At 31.0% G+C, this 19,681-nt stretch overlaps 1 protein-coding gene across 1 annotated transcript; it reads right to left on the bottom strand.

The window, feature by feature from the left end:
• Window positions 1–372: 372 nt before the first annotated feature.
• On the bottom strand, window positions 373–14,631 carry LOC135846393 (sodium/potassium/calcium exchanger 3-like). The gene is made up of 8 exons (XM_065365469.1): window positions 14,430–14,631; window positions 6,002–6,226; window positions 5,560–5,747; window positions 5,162–5,378; window positions 4,705–4,896; window positions 4,348–4,545; window positions 2,817–2,918; window positions 373–2,611 (listed from the first exon to the last, which is right to left on the bottom strand). The coding sequence occupies exons 1-8, from the start codon at window positions 14,515–14,517 to the stop codon at window positions 2,283–2,285; spliced, it is 1,539 nt and encodes a 512-aa protein (XP_065221541.1). The 5' UTR covers window positions 14,518–14,631; the 3' UTR covers window positions 373–2,282.
• Window positions 14,632–19,681: the final 5,050 nt, after the last annotated feature.

Genomic DNA, 19,681 nt, shown 5'->3' with positions numbered 1-19,681 from the left:
AAAAATATTCACTTGGGTCTCATCTCATCAGAGATGATTCAATAATTCATTGACACCTTATCCAACGATCACGATCTATAATTATTTACTTATTTATATTATAATCTATAACCTGAAGTGAAAAAAAAAACATCAATTGTTCTGGTACCAGGTACCTACCAATTCCAAAAACTGCAAAAAAGTGCACCTGAGCCGGTAGAATACAATAATACATAGACTAAGTTGGGTTATGGCTCAAAAACGTTTGGTTAATTTGAAAATACTTCTATTTATTGTCGTTTTTGTGCGAATAAGCTTAGGTAGGAGTTTCTAGCCTAATAATCGACGCATAAAATATATCAGCGTATCAAATTGAAAAAATAACAATTGAAATCACAGTGTACAATATATTTAAATATATTACAATAACATACTTCGCTTTTTCTTTGGAAAAATACTAGGTACAAGCAACAATCGTATGAAAATATATAAGTAAGTTTGTAAATACAGTACGTACGTACATAAATTAAATTAGTGATTAAAAAGGAACTGCAAAACAAATATCTAATTACATAGGTACGTAAGTTAAGTACACATCAAGCATTATGAAAAGGCAATAAAACGTAATTTATTAAGTATTGCAAATGCAAACTACTACACAGTATATTTGGACTAGAAGTTTTTATTACAATAGAAATGTTCGCGGTAAAATTTGAGCTATAAAAAATGTAACAAAATTATTAAAGAAAATTTATATGAAAATATGAATCAGAAACGTGATAATTCTCTTTTTCCAATTCATTGAGTAGAAAATTCTAAAATCAGTTCCTTATTGATTTTCAATCTTAATAATAATTTCAGAACCACGATATGATAATTCACATCTGTGAGGGAAGGGGTATGGATTGATAGTTTTTTTCAATTTCATTGCGTATGAAAAAAAAAAAAAAACATTCCAAAATCAAATAAATAATACTTACTAGACGGCATCTAGATATAATTCAAAATTGAAATGAAAAGGGAAGTAGGTATACCTTTACCTACAAAATACTTGGTATTTTTCATTGATTTTGTGTGGAAAAGAAAAAAAATTGCAAAATAAATCAAATAATTTTAACCAATAATAACAATAATCAGTAATTCTTAAAGCGAAATATCTTCTTATGGTGTAGGTATTCATTTTAATTTAGAGTACTTATAAACTAAAAAAATAAAAATAAAATAATGTAGTTACACAGTTAGGTAGGTACATAATTTTAAAGTAATATTTGATACATAATGAATTTATATACAGAAATTAATAACAAGTCTTAAAAACATACAAGAAAAAAGAGAAAGAAAGTTATCAATTCAAGAAAAGTGTTAACTTATGAAAATCAGTGGCGTCGCTAGACAATCTGAACAGGTGTGCCAATTTTCAAAATTATGAAAACAAGTTGTAAAATTTCCACCCCCCCCCCACACCAAAATTCTCATTCTGGCCCAAAAATGTTTTTTTTTTTTTTTAATGATGTAAGGGTTTGTTTCTGTGCAATCTCTTGTCTCTTATTTTGTCATTCTTATGCACAGTATGGATTCTGATCAGTTTATTATCATTAGATGTGTTTTTTTACACGGATTTTGACAGATTTTCGAGAATCTGGATTTTGGGTGTTTTTTTAAATCTCTTTTTTAAAACATTTCTGAGACTACTTTCACCAATATTTGAAAACCTCAAGTCTTCTTTTCCTATGTAAAATCAAAAATCCATTTTCAAAAGCTGCTACCCAAGCAGATTCTTGTGGATTTATAAATTTGCCAAAATCCAGATTCTCGAAAAGCTGCCAAAATCCGTGTAAAAAGAACACATCTAATTGATTTTGTTTTGCCCTTCCTTCGATTATCATCTCATCCTTCTTTGATGTAAGAATCCATGCGAAAGAATCAGTAAGTACAACCATTTAACAAACCAAATTGCAAGTTCAAACTTATTTTATACCCAAGTAATTGATTTGTATTTTTTTTTTTTTTTTGAGAATGAACAGGTGTGCCCGTGCACACCGGGCACACCGGTTAGCGACGCCAGTGATGAAAATCATAATAATTTTAGAGCCACATGATTTACACCTTTCCTCAACTGATTACACAAATAGGTAAACTAACTTATATGACTTTATCGTTGTAAAAAAAAAATAATAAAAAAAATGGATATCTATATATCTAATACGTAATACATCATCTAAAAAAATTCTCATACAAATACATAGGTATGTAATTGTTCGAATTTAATAACAAGTAGGTAGTTGTAAGATATAATCCTACTCTCAGCTGCAAGCACTTGTTCCAAAATTGAATAAAACATTCATATCAGACAATATCAAAAGCGTGATGAAGAAAAAATAACATAATAAACAAATGAAACCGTACATACGATTCATATAAAAAGAATTAGAGTAAGTTACAATATTTAAAATTACAACGCTTACTATTAAACATAAGCAATTAAAAGCAAGACCACGAGTTTCTAATGTGATCGGTCCTCCACCAATTTCAACAGGAAGTAATGTTTTTATTAACCATGGTCCTCCTAAACATATCAAAATATCCAAAGTATTCGCTCCCAAGGCATTGCTAATTGACATAGATCCAATTCCTGCAACGTAAAATAAACATAGGTAGGTACTTAACTTATGTAATATTGTCTCCTTATATTGAAATTTCATTACTAATTTCAGCAATCAAATTGATATGGATTGCTTATTACATCAATATAGAGAACGTGCCAATGCTATTGATTGTAATATTCTCTATGCATATCAATACATTGTCAATAAGGAAAATTATATCGAACTGTTTACCATTTCTGGCGTTTACAACCGCAGAAGATGCCTCTGGAATACTGCCACCGACTGCTATGAATGTTATACCCATCACTGCGTCGTTAATTTGGAATGTGTAACCTGTATCGACAATTTTAAATACAAATTACCTATAGGTAGATATTATACATATTTAATCAACGTGTAGGAAACACATATTTTATTGTTTTTTATATTTTTTTATTTCCTATATGCCCAAACTTTGAACTTTCAAATTTGAATCGTCTGAATTACACCACGACCCTCCAATACTTACACATTTTTGCGGGTTGAACCTTGTTGCATGTTGCATAGACCTTATTTTATCAGCTTTCAGGTGGATGGATTGCAATAATTATCGAAAAATTTTTAAATTCAGAATTCGTTCATAATTTTTTCTCAGTCAAATCAACATGGTTTTAATTTTTAATTTGAGTTTTGTTATTCGTTTTCTTTTTTTTCTTATTTTCATCAAGTAGGTATTTACTGCTTGACTAGGTACTTTGTTACATAATACATTATAAGTCAATTTTGAATTTTTTAGTTCGCATTTTTTTTAAATTCAACTACTGCAGTACTATATAGTCATACATGGCTCCTACTCCATTATTTGCACACTTTTTAATAAGCTAATTCTGAATTTTTGAATTTTTTCAATCTTCAAAAGTTCAAAGTCCAAAGTTCCAAACTTTGAATTTTTTAATAGGTATTTTGTTTTCGTTTTTGAAGATTGAAAAATTCATAAATTCAAAATTGACACTTATCATCGAATAAACGAATTAGTAGTTATTAGTCGAGTAATATTAATTGATAAAAAAAAACGAATTTAAAAAAAAATTAAAAGTATGAAACATTAGAGATTGAAAAAATTCATAAATTCAGGAATCAGGATTGACCATTAAGATCAAAAAATGAACGAATAGGTAGAGGTACTAGATAGTTATTCAAGTAATATTTGCTAAAAATCAATTTGGAAAAAAACAAAAATTTGAAGTTTAGAACTGAACTATGAAGTTTGATTTTGATAACATTTTTTGAATGCAAAATACATACGAGTACATACAAATAGGTAACAAACTGAAAATCTGAATCTGAAGCTGAACACGTATCAATTACACCCCATCCACCTACGAGCTGACAAAATAAAGTCCGGTAATGTGTGTATGACGTCACGAGTCATATGGCTGCTTTTTTATTCTTATCAAAAAATAATGTGTTTTTTTTCGTTGATGTCCGGTGTCCGGTCCCGTCCTTCAGAATTCAGAAATCAGAAATTAAATTTTGGAGATGTTGCATTTCGAATCGAATTTCGATTCCAAATCAAACGGAAAAATTATTGCCTATCGTCGTAATTTCGCAATCTTTATGAAGCATACAATCAAGTAAGCATTTTGAATTGATTATTGTTGATTCAGCGAAAGTAACGCTTTATCAATTCATTTTAACTTAACATCAACTGGCGAGACCGAATGGCAAATGGCAACGCTTCGTATAATACAAAAATAATTATACTTATTATCTGTTAATTTACCGAATATTGTCATCATCCAGGACACAATATACGAGCAAATCCCAATCCAAACAATACACATGATGAACGTCAACGGATAGATCTTCCTATACACCCTGCAGTCTGGAATGGATACGGATAACACCAGTGACACCGGTACCGACATTAACCACCAAATGTTCATCAAAAATCCTCCAGGAGGTGAGCATATAGGTTCGACTATGGAATAAATCAATATATAAATTATTTCAGTTTCATAAAGTACATAAGTGTTTTGTTTGAACAGTAGCTGGAAAGTAACGGTAGGAGGTAACTGCAGAACTAGAATGTCATTCAAGTGGTGCAATAAAAATCGAAATATTTCAGGTAAATATTTACTTTCGTCGATGCTTTGTTTTTCGTTATTGCCTTCTTTGTTTTGTTGCGATGGCTTTTCGTTATGAGAATTATGATTATGTGAACCATGTCCATGTCCATGAGGAACATAATCGCCGAAATAAAATGGTCGATATGTTCCGTAAACAGGTTCTGCAGGTACTCCAGACATAATTGCGTCCATCGAAGATGTCGCTGCGTAGAAAAAAAATCAAAATAGAACAATCAGATAAAAGTTTTAATTTAGCTGTAAGATTTAAAAACGAATCGTACGATACATTGTTTGCTAAAGATATTGCTACCTATAAAAGTTTTATTTACTTAAGATAAACGAGTGAAGATATTAAACTCGTCTACTGATGATAAGTTAAATTTCCCCGCAATATAGCGATTATTTACATTAGGAATCTTTTCCGCTTTCTTGCACCTCAGATACAAAGAATACCTACAGTATACTTACAATTGAACGAATTTTTCGAAGTTAGTATTTTATTGGCCGCAGTTTTGATACGTTTTTGGGTAAACATCAGGATGAAATACACAAAGTATAATATGCACAGTACGAGTGCTTCGTACCACTGGACGACTCCATCGGCCAATATCACAGCTAATAATCCGACCACGATTATGTAAGTTCCGCTATCACGTAGCAAAGGCCAGACTTCCAATTTTATATTCTACCTAACAATAATTTCCAAATTATCAGCTTCATTTGAATAAATATTTTCTACTTAGAAATTGAGCGTATATGCGACGCGATTGACGTCTTCTAATAAGTTAACAACCTTCGTCGCTTTTACGCCGATGTATACATTTATAAAAGAAGAAAAAAAATTAATTAATCAGCTTGTGAACTACCTTGCTAGCAGCGAGTCCGGCGCACGCGGTTACTCCGAGTATATTGCAAACTGCACTGCCAACTACTGTTCCAATTCCTAGATCGGACTCGGTCAAATAGGTTCCAATAACATTAACGAATAACTCCGGGGCACAAGTTGCAGTTGCCATAAATGTTGCCCCAGCGATATCGGGCGATAAATGCAAATCTGTTGACATTAATTTACCGATTACTTAAATATGTAAATAAACTGGAAAATAGAAATAATTATAAATATCCAACGTGAATCGAATAGGAATACGTATTTTTAAAACGATCAAGAAGGAGGAATACATATGACCGAAAATTTTAATTAAAAATGTAAACTATATTACGTCATCATCGGTATTGTTTTTACTCGCCGATGTAAATTCATTGACTTTTTACTACGTCATCGAATTTTTCAATGAAAGCGAACTTTACCTTGGCAAATACAAAACACCGATGGTAAAAAGTAATCATTGCAGACGAATGCGATCAATACGAAACAATAGAATCCGATTATTAAATGGAATATTATGGCACCGTGTATTCTCTGGAACTGGTTGAAGATATCCGATGGAAATTCATCAATCGATTCTTTATTTGTCGGACAGTTTATGATTTCGGTATCGTTCGTTTGGAAATCATGTTCGATGGATTTATTTTCTGTAACAAATAATGAAAGCTTTTTTAGTTAACTATGCGCAATCAGGTGAATTTCAGCGGTTGATGTTTTTCAACTCTGCGGCGACGACGCGAGGTCGCGCGATGATAATTTATCATTTTCATTTTCTTCTATGACACATATTGCGATAATATTGTGTTTTAAGCACATGTAAAACAAACAGTTATGGCGATACTTATTCTTCTATTCTAAAAAAATCTACGTTTTTCTCTCGTTTTTACACACGTGGTATTAAAATACTAAATCGTATGACTTTATCCACTTCCTGCCGAAAGTCATCACTTCGAAGGTGTTATACAATATGTATTTCGTTACGAGTTAAAATATTCTTTTACGAATTACGATAAAAGTTCTCTGTTCAAATATTACGTTGCTATACTGAAAGTTACATATTCTATGAACCCCTTATCTAAACAAATAAGTATTGCTTTTTACTGAGAATTTTCAAAATTTTCAACTTTACTTAGTAATCATGGTAGGTACGAAAAATTTCAAAACAGATACCTGTTTATCTTACAACGCTATATGTATACAATTTATGGGTAAATCAGTCGTTCAGGTTGCAAAATTGATTTTTAAACACGTTCGTTTATTTTCAATACCCACGCGAGTCAGGTTAAAAAATTCGTAAACTAGTATCACTCGTGAATTATTTTTAGTAGATATGTACCATTTATTAAAAATATACATTTGGATATTTTTCAATTAATACCATACGTATTTCAAGGCTGCTGGCAATACCATGGAATTTTCCCTTCAAAAAATCCAATTCAAGTCATAAAATTGCAAAAAAATCTAAAAATGTCGTGCTGTACCGATAACACGTGTTATTTGTTATTTTAAAAACAGAAAATTTTAGTGTGATTGAACTTGATGTACGTGTACGTCAATGCACAATATGAGGGGTCTTCAGTTTTTTCTCGGTTCAAATTAATGACTTCTGAAGTAAAATGATAATTGTTTCAATTGAAAAATAAACATTTATTTATTTTTAGTATTTTAGTATTTTTATTTTATTTTTCAAATTTGTGTAGATAAGTCAAGTACGTATGGGGGAAAAACTTAAGTTGAGTATACATAGGTATGATATTAGGAAGGATTAGAAGCCTGCCAAATACATGGAAGCACATGTTGTGGTAGGATGAATCAAATTACAAAGTACATACGTGACGTTTTTCTTTGTGCTTGGTTGGGTAGGTAAAATTGAAAATGAGAGAGCAAAATTTGAAAAAAAAATCAAATTTGGTCAACTAAAAGAGAGCAAAAATTTTGATGTAAGATACGAATATTTTTCAATGATTTTTTAAATGAATTTTTTCAAATCAAAAAAAGCAAAAGATCTATACATCTGTGTGCGAATTATTCGACATGTGGGATTTTAATATTCAAAATTCAAGGAACCTAAACACGCTACAATCGTTTCTTTCAGGTTTTTTCGATTTTAAAAACAGCACCAATGAGCGATAAATTTCTATGCCAAGTTTTTTTTTACTAGTCATAAAAATAACCAAAGTCATTAAAAACTCATGAAATTCTAAAACGGCAGATTTGAAATTTTATTTTGGGAACTATGAAGGAACCCTTGAAAAATGAAGGCGAATCCTCAAATTCTTGTGGATATTTCAGATTATTGTCAATGTCTTGGATTGGAATTTGTTTCAGATACTCGTTACTATTGAAAATAATTAAAAAATTTTTCAGAGTTTTTGTTTTTTCTGTCACATTTATTTAGTTTACAACGTTTGTTTTGATTGTATTGCAAGAGAAATTTTGATTTGAGGGCCAATTTTGAAAACTGGTGAGAGGGTGGGGAGATAGTATTTTTAGATTTTTAGGTGTTGAATTGAAAAAAAAAAAATACATAAAATTTACAAAAGACTGGCATGTAACTCTTTAAAGACCTGTTTTGATAATTGTTCAATTACAGTATTTTGAGACCCACTTTTCACATGAGTGTTAAAAGTTTTTGGAGAGTAAATTAAAAAAAAAAAGAATTAATTTTTCATCTCGTCGAAACTTGAAAGTGGGTCTCAAAATGCGATATCTGTCAGATAGAATATGATTAAAATGAAAAGTTCCTAGTTTAAATGTTCACTTTTAATGTGCAGGTATCTACTATACCTACCAGCTACCTATCTATCTCAATTTGCCTGCATGTTTTATGACTAGATTATCCTGTAAAATACCTATCTAACCAAAAAGTTGAGTAAAAAATACTCATTCTGTAAAAATGTAGGTAGGTAAACCACGCGATGAAACATTTAATTTGCAATTACCGAGATAATTTTTTATCACAAAATATTTTATGATGCATGCCATTATTCTATCATAAGGAAAAAATTATCTAATTGTTTAAATTTTCTTCGCTATGATTTTTAAATAAGTATGTACCATTCATTTCAAGGAAGTTAGTGATGGGTATTTGAAAAAATTCTCAACAAATTAATGAAAATATCAAGTTTCCTTTGAGAGACAGAGAACTTTCAATACACCGAGATAATAATAATTGAAGCAAAATAATTATGCACTTTGTGAGTCGATATTTCAGCAGAACAAAGTGTAATTCATTTATCTACAAGAAGTACATATATAAGTAAAACACTGCATCGAACTCGATAAAGACGCACCTTAGATCAATAAAACCTGTTCAATTAGAACCATAAATTTATAAATGTGCGGCGATTTTCTTGATCGAAACAGGCAATACGCCTGCCAAAATGATTTATGGCGTTTAAACAGTAGATAATAATTGTGTTGAAATTAAATAAAAAGAAAACTGTATAATACTCGAGTACTTGAGATAAAGGGAGATTTATTAAATCATACCAAATGGAAATTTACTTTGCATTTGCAAGTAGGTAGGTAGGAATATATTGTAAACAACTCAAGATCATACGATGGCATAATAGAGTGAGAGATGCAGATGGAGTGATTTCATCGGCCGATGTGAGAATTTGTGCTTAAATTATAAATATTTTGTATGCCAACTTATTTTCTATCTTACCATAATTTTTTTTCTCTTTTCAAAGTGCTAAGACATGCCTACCGTATTGGGTAGTTACGGTGGGAAGGCGGGTTGGAAAAAATAATTAATTAAAAATTTAATTTCAAACTACCTATTTGTTCATTTATAGTGGGTAATGATATGATAAAGTTAATTCCTATAGATAAGAGCTCGCGATTAATGGAACTCCATTTATGATAATTCGTTTTAAGTTGGCGTGGTATTGCTGTTGAGTCATTTCATTTGCATTCAACGATACTTGAAAATTAAAAAGGATTCTTATGTTCTGAATGGATAGAACGTTGGCTTAAAAGATTAATGAAAAGGAATGATAATTTTTATTTTTCTTGATAAAAATGTTATAGGTTTAAGCTATTTAAGCACACACTTCAACAGCACAAAAACGATTTTAATTTTCTGAAAAAAATAAATGCGAAATGTGGGCATATCATTTCAAAAATAATGTTCAGTCTTTTAGCTTGAGCTGAATAAATATTAAAAAATCTATGTGGGTTGATTATTTTTGATGAAAATGTTTTAAATGAGAAAGTTCTTCTTTAATTGAATAATTTTGCTACCCTGTTCGTAGATATGTTTAAAAATTGTTTGCTTAGTTGTCTAAAAATTTGAGCAGCTGGGAAAAAGACTTTTCTCTTTCCTTTGCTTCTCAAACCATTGACCCTTAGTGTACTTTATGATTCTCGCTGAGAAAAATTCATTTGAAATGAAAAATTTTAATGAAAATGAAACCTTGCATCATGCATAAATGATGGAAGAGAACTACAGAATCAAAAATCAAAATTTGTATTGTCGACATTTTGGAGGCCAGATCATCCAAGATGAACTGCCACTGAATATTCTGAAAATTCCAGCCATCGGTCAATTCACCATTTTTTACAAGTTGGTATCCACTCAAAAACGCACGTTTTTTCGGTTAATTATTCAATTTTTAAATTTTGATGTGGAGAAATACCCCCCCCCCCTTTCGGCTCGGACACACTTGTTCTGGTGCAAGCTGTGATTTCTGAAAAATTTATCAATTCACGTACAAAATCAGATACAATTCATCCTGTAATTTTCATCTAAATTTTTTTACATCTGTTATGATCTCGAATTCGCAGAAACTTGAAAATTGAGCATTTGAACGAAAATTTCCGTCACTAAGTTTACATTTTGATCATTAATTTCATAATTTTTAGTATATTGGAACGATTCGACGTAGTTCAACGACCAAGAGTCATTTCTTTGATGACGGCCGATTCAATATTTTCGCGATTTAATCGTCAGGTCATTAGTTAGGTTTACAAATTAGGTAATTAAAATGATTTAAGTGCTACGTAACATCTGCGTACTCAAGTCACTCAAGTGAATATGAAATTGAAATTAATTTTTAGTAAGTATATGAAATGGTAATGTTTTTTGTATGGATTACTCAATTTTTGTATTCTGTTCTGTTCATTTCAATCGCGATAAGTTCCGATAATTTCATATGAATTTTGTTCGGAATTTCATTGCCAATTTTTCAATTTTTGAAAAACATAATTAGATAATTTTTTTCTCAGTTTTCCGAGCTACAAATGTTCAACTTCTCAAAATAATTTCGTAGACTTTGAATTTTACATCTGGGGTTTAAATGGCCAAGAAAGGTATCTGGGTACCCTGTATCTACCTACTTCTTTTTGCTTAATGGGCTTTCTTTTTCAAAAATTACCATTTTTTTCTGGGAGGAGGTGTAGTATTGGTTCATTTTTCATTTTGAAAAGTCCTTCCAAAGGTCATAAGGTCGTTCTTGTTGGTTTTGAAATTTTATTAGACACTCTGAATCCCACTTATAGATGTACCCTGAACTTTAGGCATGGACAAGACTGGGACCCATTCTCGGACTAGAGCGGAAAAAACATTGCTCAAAATTGAACTTTCGATGGGTAATCTGGTAAAAAATGAACAACTTTTGAAGGTTTAAAGTTCCGTTGGATCTTCCTTGAAGTTATACAAATTGTGCATATTTTAAAGAGATGGAAAAATTACTACGGAGGCCAAACAATGATCAATAATTGTTGGCAATATACCCAATTTTCCCCATTAAATGTTTAATTTATCTGTGTTTTTTCATTTCAACAGTTTCCCCCTCCCACCCTCCACTCTAATTTAGCTTTGATTTTGTGTTCGAATTCAAATTTTGAGAATATCTGTTTGGATATTTTACAAATTTGCGAGGTACTTTTACTTGGTTATTTGAATTATTAATAATAATTATTTATTATTTTGAAGTTCTGTATAAAAAGGTCCCGTTTTTTATTCTAAAATTACTTCGTGTCGCTTATTTGAAAATATTGACCACTATTACTATCTTTTCGTGTGATAAGAAGCGAGCAGTGCTTATGAAACCGTCGGTAAATTTCCATTGAAAAACGATGAAGAACTTTTTAAATTTTAAAATTGTCACTATTTCACAAAATCGATAACGAAAATGTTACCAAATTCTAGGAAAAATTTAAAATGAATCACGTTCACATACGAGGACATTTTTTGAAATTTTGACTTTCGCTAGGTCGATATTATCTTCTCTATTTTATATTTATACCTACTTATCTATCTGAATGGCCAAATCGTCTTCTCAATTTATTTTTAATGAAATTTGTCGATTGTCGATTAAAATGGACTTGAAAATAAATGTTATTAAAACTTTTGATTTGATCTATCAAATAAAATTGTTCAACTGTAGGTATTAAATTTATTGGGTATAGAGATATCTCTTAAACTGATTCATACTTATTAGTCTTGCAAAAAATGAGTTTTTTCACATTCATTTAAGAATTCGGGATTTCTAGCAAGGAAGAAGAGAGTTGCCCTCAAAGTTATACAAAATTTATGACTTAAATTTGGAAAGTTGAAAAAAATACTCTACACAATTATGGTACTTTTGAGCTGATTTATCATCAAGCGTGCTCCGTAATAGATTAAGAAAAATCAGCTTTTTGCAATTTGAATTTTGAAAAACAAAAAAAACGACAGGGCATTTTCTGTCAAACTGAATCAATTTTTCTAGTATTTTCAGTTCTTGACATTTTTAGATTCAACAAAAATTTTCAATTCAAAATCCAAAAGACCACTGAATTTCTTTCGATTGTGGTTCCAAACAGGTAACACAAAATTTAAAAAAAAAATAACATTTTCAATTAAACACAGTAAAATTTCTCAAGAGAGATTCAACAGTAATAAAGGCAACCCTGCAGAAGAAAAATTAAAAAAGCCCATAATCACGAAAAAATTATAGTACAGTGGCAACACTGCATCAAAGGATTCAACCATTTCTAATATTCTAACCAGTTCACTAGTCTAGTAATGAAACTATGGACCGAGTAGAAGTGGAACAGTACAAGGAGGGGGGGTGAAAAATCAGAAGTGCATTGATGGTCCTTGTGAATTGAAATTTTGACAGACTTTGTTGCATTCCAAACACTGAATTATTAATTTTTTTCTGGAGCGTAAAAAAAATTGGAAATATTGGCCATTTTATTAAAAATGCATTATTTATGTATTTACCTGAATGGTTTTTTTTCAATATTTTTGTGAATTTTTCAAGTTTTAATTTTTTCAGAAATTTTGTACACAGCTTGTAAAACTAATATTCATTCTGTTGTTTAGTAATATATCGTGTATTTAAAGTTCACGAGGACAATTTTACCTACATTGTTGAGTTGCAGCGCAATTTTCAAACTTTACGATGCCATTTCAGTTCTCTTTTCCTTTTCTACGTGATTGTCTTCACTTTTTTCGAAACGCAATAGGTAACATTCTGCTGTTTTTGCGTTTTGTTTAGTTAGTTATCTGTTCAAAATTTTGTTTTGTTTTTTTCTAAATTGGAAATTAGTATTGTCGTGCTAAATTTTTATTGATAAGAGCTCAATTTTAGAGTAGGTAGGTACCTGGTTTTTAACGAAAATTTCATTGTATTTCATATTTTCAGCAATTCTCGGTATTTCAATATCTCAAGTATTTGTTTGGTTTTTCTCAAAATATTTCCAAGACTTCGTTCTAATAATAAAGACAAGATGAATATTGAATACAAATAAGATAAAACTGTCAGAAATAAAATGCATTGTGCATACTGAGTGAAAGAGTATTTCAAAATTGATGTTTAGAAAATATGTTTCAAGTACTTGAGGAAATATTTGAAAATATCTTATCTTATTTTTCATAACTTCGAGTTACATTTTATGCTGAGTTGAATGATTTCAACATTATTGCAGGCTAATGAACTTGAAAAAAATTGTTTATCTTCGTACCAATCGAAACAAAAATACTCAAAATCGTATAGATAGATATCTCTGGAATCATCTTCATCTTCTACATCACAGGATTTAAATATTTTTGAATGAGAATCAGTTTGAAATCAGGCATGGTCGATTTAATTTGATAATAAATCCACTTCGTTCTAATTAGAAAGTATTGCTTTGTAAAAAATAGAAATACTAATCGAATATTTCGAAAGATACATTCCAAATACCTACCAATGTAAAAGGGAACTTTAATATCGAATAAAATTAGAGAATTGAGTATTAAAAATTCCTAGTTCATGCCCTAACTTCAAAAAATATGTAGGTATTTAACCCTAATCTTATAAAAATGTTGACGAGATTTCGTGTTATTAAAATTGAATTTTTGTCGAGTACATAAGAAGTTCCCTCATATTTTTAAATTAAAAGTCATTTTTTCAATAATCAAATTATACGAGTAAAACTCATTTGAATAAATCGTCGAACAATTATTTTTCACTTTTTTTGATCCATAAAAAAATGTTTCCAGCGATGTAAAAATACGTAACTTACTCATACTCTCGATGAATCATAAAAAAAAAACGAAGGAGAATTTATCTGCAGTGCATACCAAACCGATAATGAGAAATTACTTGGTAAATTGACTCGTTATTTACGTTTTTTCGTATCCGAACGATAATTAAAAAATAAACAAATTAACGTCTTAAATTCACACACAAAAAAAAAACGTAGATAAGCTGATGTACATTTATGTACTCGTAGCTTCGCGTGAAATTAAAACCAAGCATGGTTATATTTTTTGGAAAAAATTTCAATTTTTGCTTTTTATTTCGACTCAAAAAATGAGTAAAAATTGAAATTTTTTTCCTAATTGAAAATGTAGGTATATAGGTAACGTACCGTTTATGCCGAAACCCAAGTTCTTCGCTTTTACGAAACTTATCGCGACAAGAACGAGCACTAAAACAACCCGTCTAGTACAACCCATTACGGAAAACTTGAACTATTCGAAATGAACTGAAGAGTCGATTTCAAACGGACGCGCACGTTTAAGCCAAACGACTCCTTCTACGCGCGATATCGCTTCTTCCACCAAGATTATGTAACCAATGAGTTGAGTATTATCACGATTGTACCACGATAATATTGAACTTATATAAATGATTAGACAAGTACCTAAAAAATTACCGGGGTTTGGTCGGCGCTTTGTTCACGTGTAGTAAAAATAAATTTCAAAGTGATCCGAGGGGAAAACGATGGAGTCGGGATGAAATTTTCGAAAAAGAATTGTTTTATTTTTACGACAACGTGTTTTTGTACTCGTTGTTTTTCAATTATTCGCATGGATTAGTCGATACTTTATTACCAGAGATTAGTAGGTTATGATTAATGTGATGTATTGGATAGAGTCTTTTATGTGTACGATGAGAGATGTGGAGATGTACACGTACTCTTACCTGTTGTAGACTTACCTACATTGAATAGTGATCCATGTCGTGTGAATTGAAGGTATTTGAATTCACCGAGTACTAGTGGTTTCAATCCAGAGCCTTTTTTTTGCACGAGTCATCATCGTCAACTCGTCTCAATTAATTAGGCGATTCGTGTGATTTTTTTCAAGGTAAAGATGAATGAATTGTTTCAAGTTCGTTTCCTATAGTTTTTGTCCCATTGAGGTATACTTACTGGAGTAAAAGTTGGTAAATTATCTATGTGGATAAACGAGCCTACTCGAAAAATGAAATGCAATTTACTTACACGTGCCTATCAAAAAAAATTGACTGATTGACTCAATGACCCCATAGAACTAATTTATTTAAAATTAACTAATTTTTTTCGTGTAATTTTGCTTATCTTGAAATTTTATAAATCATTTTTAATGGGACGATATTCTGAACCCTTCACTCCTTCGTCAAAAGTTGATTCGAAATGTGATGAAAATTTTCTAATTCTGACAACTTTTCAGTTTGATTTCAATCAATTAATGATTAATCAAGGTTATATCGTGAAATCGAGCTTTTTTCATCAAAATTAATTGAAAATTATATCATATAAATATTTTTTCTTACAAGAGTTGGAAGATGTATCCCAACTACTAGAACATTTTTTGGACCAGTCAGAGATGATAGACATCTAGTGGAAGTGAATGAGTGGACAACATTTCAAGTGCTGATTTAGTTTTTTGATTTTTGACGAATTAAAAAAAAACCATTTCGGTCTATTTCTTATGAAAAAAATAAAAATTTAATCAAATTGTAGTGGAAAGCTGATATTTGGTTTATACTCTGTTTTCGACCTCTCGAATCGATTGGTGATTGTCTCTTGCCAATTTGGAGTGTTTGCAGAATTTTTGCATCATTTTCGAAGAAAATCACCATTAAAATAAGAATTGAACCAAAAGATAGCAGAGTAGCAAAATTTGAAAATTCGTGGCTAAATCGATCAAAAGGGTCCCCTGAAAAATTGATAAGAGTTTTCGGATGCTGAATTTAATGTGAAATTTTCCTTGTTAGATTTTTTGAAAACTATGAAAATCAAAAAATTTGCTGGAGGTTCCAGAATTGGCCTACTTTCAAATACCACAAATTTATTCTGACGGTCGGAAATAGTGTACCTTTTAGCCTTTTCTATCCCAACTACTCACTTGCTTGCAATTTTGATTTTTTTTTCCATAGGGAACGTCTCAAATTTAAATTTTTTAAAAATTTTCCAAAAATTGAAAAATGAAAATTCAACTTCTGAAGAGTTATGTAAATCAGAATTATACTGAGGGGAGAAGGAGGGGGTTGATTTAGCTGCTCACTCTTTCCAATTTTGGAAACATCAATAATCAGCATAGAAAAAAGCTATTCAAAAGGCACATGAGGTTCCTGCGATGACGCATAGGTAATCAAAAATCGTTTAAAAATGTGGTAAAATCCATTTTTTTTGTAATATCAAAGGAGTGGGAATTGGGTTTAAAGGTCGAGATCCCCAAAAAGAACATGTACGACACCCTTCAGATGTACATGCCAAATCTGCTTCCAAGGTCCATTTGGAAGAAAGTTTTTCTCCAATTGAATTGTTCTAAGAAACGTCTGATTTTTGTATAAAATATAAATGTTATTACAACTGTTACTTTTTTATGGATTGACTTCTTATTCGACTTTTTTTGACCATTTTCACCCACTTCCACCTCCTAAACATTTGAAGCATACGTTTCCAAACTGCACCAAGTCCATTTTCAAAAATTCTGACAAGGTAACCTCTTGAGGTGTCCGCCTCCGATTTGAACGGGACCGCGATTTTTGGAAAGAGCATGTTTTAAAACCCCCAAATCCAAACTTTCAGCTGCCCAAGTTCATTTTTCGATTTTTGGCGAATTTTGAAAATCCAAAATTGACTATTTTGGTGATTTATGCTTTTTTTTAAAAAAAGTACGTACTTGATCTGTAAAAATGTTCAAAATAAATCCTAAAACTGATATTAACCCCCCAAATCCAAATTTCGCCATTTCCAGCAATTCTGGAGCCTCCAGCGCTATTTTACAATTTCTCCAGAATTTTCAATTTGCTCCAGAAGGCGTGAATATAAAGTTGGGCAGCTAAAAATCGAGTTGTGTGTTAAACAGATCGAGTATAACACACAACTCGATTTTTAGTGGCCCAACTTCATATTCACGCCTTCTGGAGCAAATTACAAATTCTGGAGAAATTTAAAAATTGCGCTGGAGGCTCCAGAATGGCTGGAAATGGCGGAACTCGGCCTCGGGGGGTTTGTTGTGGATGAAATACAGCGATTCGCGTAAATTTCAAAAATTTCCTCACAACCGGTAAAATTTTGATTTTTTTGGATTTCTTATTATGAAAAAAACTGGTCAAAAAACCACTCTTGAGGTGTCCCTCCCAAAACCGACTCAAATGTGGATAAACTCGTTAAACAGATCGAGTATAACACACAACTCGATTTTTAGCTGCCCAATTCATATTCACGTCTTCTGGAGCAAATTAAAAATTCCGGAGAAATTGTAAAGTACCGCTGGAGGCTCCAGAATGGCTGGAAATGGCGAAATTTGGATTTGGGGGGTTAATATCAGTTTTAGGATTTATTTTGAACATTTTTACTGATCAAGTACGTACTTCTTTAAAAGAAGCATAAATCACCAAAATGGTCAATTTTGGATTTTCAAAAATTCGCCAAAAATCGAAAAATGAACTTGGGCAGCTGAAAATTTGGATTTGGGGGTTTTAGAACATGCTCTTTCCAAAAATCGCGGTCCCGTTCAAATCGGAGGCGGACACCTCATGAGGTTCCCTTGTGAGGTTGCAAGGCCATCTAGTATAAAGTTGCGGCCCAAAATGGCTGATTTTTTGACATGTTGTGCCCAAGGGTCTTGGCTACAGCATATCAAAAAATCAGCCAATTTGGGCAATTTCTACGTTTCCAAATTGTACTTAGTACCATGAATTTCTTATCAATATTTCTTTGGACTGGGCGCGTTTTGGAAACGTATGCTTCATTTAGACATCTTTTAAAAAGTATCAGGTTTGGGTAAAATCGATGAAAATGAACTTTTAGGACCTCAAAACGAATTTTGTAAGTGGTGCCATCTTCAATCCCGAAATCATCATAGGCAGCATAGATAAGTCTTATTTTTTCCGTGTTTCTAGGAAAATCAGGCTATGAGATGTAATTTTCGAGTCAAAAAATTAATAAAATGAACCCATTAATCAAAATTTGTTGACGAGATTTTTTTACCTTTAACAAAAATTCAATTTCATGAAAAAATATTCTATTTTGAAAAAAATAAAATATAATATTTTTAATTAATAGAGATTTTAGAAAAAGAGTGTATTTTTTTCAGTATTTTAGAGCTATACTGACCTTCAAGGGCATCGAAAGGAAATGAAAAATGCGTGAGGTTGCCATAAGGTATGTACCTTGCGATGTATTTGTAGAATTATCTATCATGTGAATAGCATGTGGTTTGTTTCATTTTTTACTTTCATAATATTTTAGATAATCTTTGCAGTGACTTTTACGTTCTTTTACAAGTTTCTGTTATCTCTTAGCTCTTACTTTCCATTTTTCAACACGCTCTTTTTTTGAAAATAAAATTTTCCATCGCATGCATTTAAAATTTGCATATTTCAATCTTCGTCGAATTATTTCAAGTCAACATTTATTTACATCAATGCAATGTTCGTGTTCAAAATTCTTTCAAAGTTCATAATTTTGAAAATTAAAAAGTTTTTAAAAAAAATTATGTACCTAGACCTACCTTCTAACGAAAAGATCCCCAAAATTAAGGAACTTTTTTGAAGAAAAGTGCCAATGCCATTCAATCGTGACAGTTTACGTAATACGTACATGAATATTGGATGCGTTCATCCCCCCCCTTTCCAGCCGTTTATAGCGTTGTACATAGGTTCAAGGTTTTCTCGCTCACACCTTTATTTTTTCTATCCATCATAAAGTGATTTTTATGAAGGATTTTATCAACTAAGTATGTATATTTGTAGGATATTTCTACATATCTATTACGTATTTCCAGTTAGAAAAAATTATGACTTTTCTCTACACACGTATACCTTAAAATTACTTTCGACTTTAGACTACTTTTTGACCCTAAAAGACTCGGTGAACTGGTGGAGGAAACGATAAATAAAAGGTCAATTTTCAATTTCAAAATCTACAAAAAAATGTTGCAAAATAACCTTAAGAAATTGAAATTTTTTCATCAGTAGTCAAACCATTTTGAGGAAAGCTTTCAAAAAACAGTTTTATAGAGCGAATATTGATAGATTTTTGAAAATTCATGAAAGTACATATTTAAAAAACTCATTTCATTTTTTCTCAATCTTTATGGTGTTGCTTTCCAGAATATGAACTATTCCCTTCCTTTCTGCTTTTCTTTGGGGTAAAAATGTCTCCGATAAAGCGACCTCTCGAGCGATAAAAAAATGTTTACTTTTTAAAAAATCCTAGATTAAATAAAATTCAGGCGCAAAGGATGTTCTGAATTGTTGGCGATGAAAAATTTAATGAATCAGAATTTCGAAAAAATATTATTGATGTCCTGCGAATTTCGACGTATCTACCATACTCACTCATTATTTTTCAATGATTTACAGTGTTGAGATGATGTTGATATTTTTGTTTTGAAAAAAATT

Source organism: Planococcus citri, chromosome 5 (assembly GCF_950023065.1).
Source record: "Planococcus citri chromosome 5, ihPlaCitr1.1, whole genome shotgun sequence".
Lineage (NCBI taxonomy): Eukaryota > Metazoa > Arthropoda > Insecta > Hemiptera > Pseudococcidae > Planococcus > Planococcus citri.
The sequence above is the reverse complement of the archived record's forward strand: the minus strand, read 5'-3'. Positions and strand labels throughout refer to the sequence as shown.

Excerpts from the sequence above, each read along its gene's own strand:
- LOC135846393 (XM_065365469.1), bottom strand. The coding sequence starts at position 14,517 with ATGGGTTGTACTAGACGGGTTGTTTTAGTGCTCGTTCTTGTCGCGATA. Across the intron at positions 5,748-6,001 it reads GGTGTTTTGTATTTGCCAAG|ATTTGCATTTATCGCCCGAT; the intron begins GTAAAGTTCGCT and ends TAATGTCAACAG. Across the intron at positions 2,612-2,816 it reads GGTTGTAAACGCCAGAAATG|GAATTGGATCTATGTCAATT; the intron begins GTAAACAGTTCG and ends TTTACGTTGCAG.